The sequence below is a fragment of the Mus pahari genome, chromosome 1 (assembly GCF_900095145.1).
Source record: "Mus pahari chromosome 1, PAHARI_EIJ_v1.1, whole genome shotgun sequence".
In the NCBI taxonomy this organism is placed as follows: domain Eukaryota; kingdom Metazoa; phylum Chordata; class Mammalia; order Rodentia; family Muridae; genus Mus; species Mus pahari.
Genome location: NC_034590.1, coordinates 115,617,567 through 115,625,218, shown reverse-complemented (window position 1 = coordinate 115,625,218; position 7,652 = coordinate 115,617,567). Strand labels below are relative to the sequence as shown.

Genomic DNA, 7,652 nt, shown 5'->3' with positions numbered 1-7,652 from the left:
AAGAGTCCAAGTTCTGGGGAAAGCATTTTATTTGTTAATACAAGAATAGAAATTCTGCAATAAATATCATCTAATAAATAACATCTCCAAATAAATAAATATTAATACAACAAACTTAGAGTCATGAGTGGGTGGGGCTGGGGATAGAGCCTGGGGGAGCCATCCCCTCACCCCACAATGCTACTGCAATGTAAACTTTCAGGAAACCCTGTGGCTATGGCTATGGCTGCCCTCCCCAGCCCAGGCAACCAATGATACCCTGGGAAAGGGGGCAGAGAGGAGGCACCAAGATGCTGGCAAGAAAATTCAAGGCAAGGTACTAATGCTCAACATGGCTTTTGTTTTCCGCCCTGTACCACCAACTGTCTTGGTGACTGCTGGGTCTGGTCTGTCCCTGCCCTTCTCTTTTAGAATTACATCTTCTGGTTTCTAGGCCACCTCAAGCATAGACCCTACCCCCTCCACTTACTATAACACTCTTCTTTAGATTGGTCGCTTTGTTTCCTGAACTGGATATGTAGTTATTGGGGTAGGGGAGCAACACCCATCCAAGGAGAGGGAGGGAAGCCAAGGGGCCTTATCCCAGAAAGGCACATGCTACATTGACCCCCACCGGTGCCCTCCAAGGGTGCTTCTGCAAATGCCACATGAGGGACTGAGTGAGTACTGGCAAGTGGCAGGCAGAGAGAAGGAGGCAGGGAGAGCCATTCCACTCCCTCAGGCATCGCCTCGATGCCCACTGTATGGTTTCCCCAGACCCTGGAACTCTCGGAGCTAGAGGGCTTATTGAGTTACATTCCCCATCCAAGGCTGAGGAGGGTAGAGCTCCCATGGTCTGGTTCCTGGCTCAACAAATGTTGGTATACAGGATTTTTCACCCCACAATGGAAGCACAGCTGGCTGGGGCTGGAGGTGCAGGGGTTAAGGGTCAGAGATCAGAAACCATGGGCCTCCAAGTGCAGGGTGACTGAAGCTGCCGGAGGTTGCATCTTCTTCTTAAGCCGGTTGAAGTCCTTGGCTGAACGCCACAGCCAGGTCTGCAGCTCCTTCAGCAGCCAGAAGTCGTCCATCTTCTGGAGGAAGTCGCTGTGGGCAGGGCCAGGGGCCCAGGCTGGCTCAGTCCCTGGCAGAGGCTGGGGCAGTGGGTAGCCAAGAGTTGCCATGACACCTGCAATACTGCCCAGCAGGCCCTGGAGACTGGTACAGAAATGGGCCAGACTACGTCGGAGTTCGGCTGTGGCAGCTTGACGGTTGAGGCCACGCAAGTAACACAGGAGGTGACTGTAGGCCTCATAGTTCTGGGTCAGCCGCAGCCTGTCATTGAGGCTTCGCCACACTTCCAAGTTGACCGTGGCCCTGGGCAGAGTTTCTGCCCCTAGCCGAGGAGGATTGAAGTCAGGCTCGTTGAAAGGGGGCCCCAGGTAGTTCAGCTGTGAAAAGGAGAGGGCAATGGGGAAGGAGCAGAGCAGAGCTGCCAGCTTGCCAGCAGAGAGATACCTCCTCCCAAAGCTTCTATCGCTCTTGACCCCTGACATGGGAGGTTTTCCAGCAAGTGTGTCATTTGCATGGAGGAGACAGGTGAAGCAGTGGGGTGATGAGTTCTCCTATGGAGAAGTGCAGAGAGAGAAAACCACGAAGGAGCCACTCAGGTGGGACGTGCTGATTGTCTGGGTGGAGAATGCCCACCACAGGGCAGGGCAGAGAAGAAGAGGAGCCGGAGGAGCCAGGAGACCAGGCTGGAGAGGTAGAAGGTGGCCTCTGAGAGTGCAGGCCAGGGAAGAGCTCAGGATGGCAGCAGAGCTCCGCAGGGCAGGTGCAGCACATGAGAGTGAGCCGCAGAAAATGCTGTCGGGTGTGGTGAGAAGGAGATGCCTGACGACCTGGGAGAGATGGTTGCCGTGGCCTGGAAGCCAGATTGCAGGGGGTTAACAAGTGAGTGGGTGGAGAGGAAGTGGAGGCAGAGGGTGTAGACGACTCCTTCAAGAAATTTGGCAGAGGGAGTTAGGAGAGAAAGGGTCGAGTTAGAGAGGGTAGCAAACTCAAGCAGAGGTTTTCTGTGCAGGAAAACCAGCCAGAGGAGAGTCCGTATCAAAGGCAAAGGGACCTGCTGACACCAAAACTCCTCTTCAACAGGCCAAAGGGACAAGAGATAGCAATGTACTTACCCCAAAGAAGAGAACTCAGTTCCTAGAAGCAGAGCTGTAAAGGAAGAAACTGAGGAAATCTAAAGAGAGGACAGGAGGGAGGGCATGGGAGGCAAAGGAGCATCGGAAGAGGGCAAAGGCCTTGCCAATGTCTCAGGGGAACGGCCTGAGGCCCAGGGAAGGGGATGTGGGAGATGTGCAACTGGGAGGGAAAGAGAAGAGGGGCGAGGCCTGGGATAGGCACGGGCCCAGGGGGAGGTTCACACGCTGACAAGCACAGAGACAAACTAATTTCCTCGGTGTATCCTGGGGCTGGAGCCAGTTCCCCCGCCACCTCCTCCCTTTTTCTTCCCTGGCTCAGGAGTAGGGTCTGGGATGTGGAAGAGGAACACGGGAAGAGGGGCCTGTTCCCCATGGTCCTCAGTGCCTCTGATCCTCTCTCCATCTCTCCTGAGCTCTGTGAACATCTCTAAACTACCCTCAAATTCTTATGGCACAACCACCCTCCATACCCTGAACCCCTTGCATGACTGCCCTAAATTCTTTGTAGATCCCTCCTCCAACCCCCTAAGAGGTCTATGAAGGATGGGAGAGGCAGACAGAGGGAGGCCCATGGGTCCAGAACAACAGGGCCCCAGGTCTGGGGGTAGGCGAGCTGGAACACAAGCATAGAAGGTGGGGCCCCTCCATCCCCACCCAGCCCCACCCTTGCAAGAGACACCACAACACGGTGTAAACAGAGGAGACTTCCCCAGCCCCCAGGGGGAGGCAGGCAGCTGGGCTGGCAGCCAATGGGGCAATGGGCCAAGGCGGGTTCGAGGCCTGCCCACATGCCTACTCCTGGGGCCAGGATGGGGGGGGCACCTGAGAGGGAAGGGCAGAAGATAGGCCAGATGGAGAAACTATGTGGACCCAAAGGGCCTCTCATCACCCCATAATTCACTAGAACCCCTGCCCCATGCTCTCTCTTCCCCAAAGCCTCTGCCTCCTCTTTACCGAAGGGGATACTCACGTAGGTCCCAGCTAAGCTGCGGAGTTGGTGCTCCAGGTAGCGGGTGAGGTCATAGGTTTTCTGGATGGAGGGGCCAGGGCCTGGATCTCCTGTGCGATTAAGAGCTGGCACTGCAGGGAGGTGCCACAGCACCGTGCATAGGCAAGCTAACATCCCCCACGAGTCCCCTGTGAATAGGATGGGCAAGAAGTATGAGGGTGGGCCCAGGCCCAAGTAGGGAAACAGTTGGCAGCCCCTCAGGTGTCTGTCCCCACCTTGGGCTAGGAAGGGGGGTGAGGGAGAGAGACCAGATGGGAGGTGGAGGGGATAGAGGAGAGGAAAGACTTCTGGTCCAAGAGTGTATGTGGAGGTATGTATGCAAGGACAAATCCTGGCATTTGTGTCTATCAGTAGATACTTGACTGCTATTAGCTGAAAGTCTTTGGCATGTATGTGCCAAATATGTGTGCATGTGTCTATTCAGAGCGGCAGGCCAGGCTTTAGGGATTTTATGTCAATATGCCTGAGTTTCAGTTGTGTCCCAGTCTCTTCTCCAAGCCTTCCAGTCCCATGAAGCAGGAATTAAGGGTGGGAATGTGGCATATGTCAGCTCTGGCAAGCTGTGAGCAGTGAGCCCTGTGGAAGAGCAAGAAGAGAGGTAGCAACCATGGAGTAGTGTTCCACAGCCACAGTCAGGCCAAGGGTCCAAGACGGCTTGTGGAGTGAGAAGTGGAGGGTATATACTAGGATATTAGTTCCTGGGGGAGGGGAGGGCAAGGTTGGACTAACTGAAGGAGGTACAGCATTCCTCTTAGTAGCAATATAGAAGTTTGATTCCTCCTCCCCCTCATCTTTATTCCTGTAGACCTAGGATTAAATACTGGGCCTGTGCATGCAGGCAAGTGCTCTACCACTTAATTAACCAGCCTTCTCTGTTTTTGATGCAGGGTCTCCCTAAGTTGCCCAAGCTACTTGTGAACTTAAGATCTTTCTGCCTCAGCCTCCTGAGTAGCTGGGATCAAAGGCTTGTCCCTTCAGGCCCTGCCCCCCTATTTTATCTAGGGTGTTGTAGGGGAACACCAAGGAGAAGAGGGGGGTTGATCCACAGAATACAATGGAGGGTTTGATTATTCCGGAAGCCAGGAGTTGATACTGAGAGAAGGGCCAGAATCAAGTGGGAAACATGCTTTTCTAAAAGAGATTTTTTTAGGTGAGGTTCAAAATCAAAATCAGGGCTAGGATAGGGTAGGAGTAGAATAGGCAGTGAGCTAGGTTAGGCTTGAAGACTAGATTAGTCTTAACATTTCAGATGAATTTAGACTGGGATTTGGTTGAGTGAGTATGGTTGAGATTTGAGTCCAGGAGGAGGATGTGGTTAGGTCTGGGGAGGCAGAATGTTAGCTGGGACCAAGATCTATGAATTTGTTGCTTTACCCATCAGATAGAATGGTGTCTGGCATGTCACAAAAAGCAGGGTTAGTTTGGGTTTTAAGCTTGGATAGGTATGAGATCAAGTGGTTTCTTTCCTCTAGTTTACATTTTATACTTCCAGATTTTTCTATAATGACATGTTTCTTAGATAGGCTTAAGGATCTGGCTATATTCAGACTCAGGGTAGGGTTTGGAGTTAAGGAGGCATGGAGACTAGATTAGGGTTAGAGTCTGTTGTAATGCTAAGTCTTTGGGGCTTTAGAGGTTACTATTCAGGGCTGTTTGTCACATTTAGAATACAAGAGGCAGCTGAGGGCTTTTGCTACCGCACACATTCTCAGTACAGGTGTTTGACTAGCTGACTTCCCAGGTGGACCATGGCAGAGTGTGTGTGTGTGTGTGTGTGTGTGTGTGTGTGTCTGCGCGCGCGCAAGTTCACATGTGTTTTCAGACAGCAGGGTCAGACATTTAACTGCTTCCTGGACAAACAGGCTCCACTTCTCTCTCTACATCCCATCTTCAGCCTGTGTTCCTCTCTTGGTTGTCTCCCTAGTTCTTACCTGCCTGTTTTTACTTTCTATTCCTTGATCACTGTATCTCCAAATATGTCCAAGTCCCACTCTGTACCCAACCTTGAGCATCTGGCTAAGCCCCTTGTAGGATCCTGGGGGTATCGTGTAGGGTTAGTTTGGGAGACTAGAGTCATGATGAATTGAGCAATGGCTCTTTCAGTCTCGAGATGGCTTTTAGGATGGAGTATGGCTTTGCTGAAAATTAGTGGCATTGCCAAAGTCCTGCCAAAGCAGAAACGGGAGGCTTGCCTGGCCTTTTTCCTTGACCCTGCTGGAGGCAGCCCTGTCACCCAGAATCCTGGACTGGGCTCTGTTCATCCCATAGCAGGAGATCTAGTCAGGAGCCTAGCATGAAACTTGTTTCTCCCTCCCTTTCTGGGCCCTGTGGGACATCTCTGGGGAGAATAGCTCCTTACACTGGGACAACAGGGGAGAAAAAGCCTTTGGATAAACAAAAGCTAGGTCATCTGGGCAGAAAACGGCTCATGAAATTAACCAGACGGGGCCGGTGTTTCCAGGAATATTTCAGTTCTGAGGTAACCATGTCACTGCAAGCTAGGGGGTGGGGGAACACGGGAGAACAGAAGGGGAGCCTACTGGCCAGTCCTAAAGAGAAGCAGAAAGAAGAATCAGAGTGGAGACCAGTAGAGGTGAAAGGGGAGTTGAAGTATATGACAGCTCTGGTCTTGGACAAGATGTGCCCATATCTCAGGCAGCCAAGCTGGAAGCCCTGGACAGAGAACACCTGACCTCAGTATGAGCACTGAGCCCGGGACTCCCCATGTCCAGGGATAGGTTTGGTAGACCCCAGCTCCCTGTTTTTCTCTGTAGCTCATGATGTATGCAGGTGGACCCCACCATAAGGCTGCATCCCAGTCCCCTCCCCCAGCCCTGGTCCCCAGCCCCAGCCCTGCCTCTGACTGCTGCCCACTGATTGTTTACATCCCCCTCTCCTTGTGTTTATAAATCCGGCTGAGCACGTGAGGAGCTAATGAGTGCAGCTCACGTTTCCTGCCGCAGCACCCCTACACCCCCTATCCTGGCCCCTGCCAGGGCCAGCCCCTAATTCTATCCAGATCCCTGGGCCCTGGGAAACCAGGCCCCCCTCATGAACATGAACACACACACACACACACACACACACACACTGCCTTAGCCCTGGCAAGCCCAAAGGCCACCCCCACATGCTACATAGGCAGGCCTTCAGCAGCCTCCCCTCAGCCCCTGGCCCATCCCACAGGCTGACCTCAGTGAGGGTGGGGGACCCAGCAGTGCAGATGTCCAGGGTAGATGGGGTAGACTGCACCTGGGTCCAGGGGCTAACAGCTGTAAATCCTAGATGTTGGGTCCAGAAGTTCTACAGTCTAGGCTAAATACGGAGTCAGAAGGAAAGGTCGTACCTTCAGTCCATATCAGAACTAGCATCTGGGTGACTTTGGAGTCCACTGAGGGGAACTGAAGGGAGTAGTCTAAAAAGTGGTGTGAGACCCAGGGGTCCTGTCCATGGGAAGGCCCACAGAAGCCTAGTCTTTCCATCCTCAAGAATGGCTGCCCCTTCCATTTTTTTCCTCCTTCGCTTCTGCAGTCTCAGGTCCCCTTCCCCATGGCTGGTGAAGAATGAAGGTAGGCCTGGAAGCCAGGAGACCAAGCTCTACCACGAACCCATCTGGTAGCAGTGGCTCCCATAGGAGACTGCACTGTGCTAAGGTTCCTCCCAGATGAATCCTATGGGCTCCATCTCAGTGTCCTTTTAGACAGTCCCATTTCCCCCTTTTCTTTCTTTCTAGTCCAAAAGATGGGCGGGTGTCAGGGGAGAGAAGCAGCAGGCAAGGCAAGCCTTTCCTTGTGAAGTGAGTCCTGGAGCTGCGCTTAGGCTGAGGGAAAACCTGCTCCGCTAGGCCACAAGAGGGCCCTTGGTTTCTCAGGGAGATCAGAGGAAAGCCACGGCCTTCTGGTTCAGCAGCCCTCTGAGGCCGCCAAAAAAGAAATGAAGGAAATAGTCCAGAGCGAGTGTGAGGGTGAACTGGAAAGGCTGCTGTGGTCAAGGGTGTACAGGAGGGCGTGGGAGGGGCTGCAGAGAGTGCAGGAGCCAGGGTGTGAACAGGCAGGTGGGATTATGGAGAGGAATGTGAAGTGTCAGTAGCTAGTGTGTAGGGCTGGCTTGCAGAAGTGTGAACTGAACATTTCGGTGTGCAGCCAGGAGCCCATTACTCCAGTCAGCAGACACTTCTGGGTTTGCCCAGGGACACCAGCTTCCATTTCTAGTTGTTCTTCCTCTTCCTTCAAGTGTGGCTACGGGACACTAAGAGCAGTGAGGGTGCACCTTGACTATTAACGTTCGGCTGGTGGTGAGCGGGCGCGAACGGGATGGCGGTGTGTACTGACTGGACTGAGACAGATGTCTGTCAGGGGCAATGAAAGCCAGAGATTTCCCTGCTCAGATTCCGAGACAGACAGACAGACAGACAGACAGAGAGGAGAGAGAGAGAGAGAGAGAGAGAGAGAGAGAGAGAG

At 53.0% G+C, this 7,652-nt stretch overlaps 1 protein-coding gene across 1 annotated transcript in view; it reads right to left on the bottom strand.

The window, feature by feature from the left end:
* Window positions 1-7,652, bottom strand: part of Clcf1 (cardiotrophin like cytokine factor 1) — a 9,376-nt gene continuing 1,724 nt past the window's right edge. The window contains exons 2-3 of the mRNA XM_021202167.1: window positions 3,157-3,323; window positions 1-1,430 (exon numbers count right to left, since the gene is read on the bottom strand). Coding sequence (XP_021057826.1) covers window positions 936-1,430; window positions 3,157-3,323 — 662 coding nt within the window. The 3' untranslated portion in view covers window positions 1-935. The remainder of the gene's footprint in view (window positions 1,431-3,156; window positions 3,324-7,652) is intronic.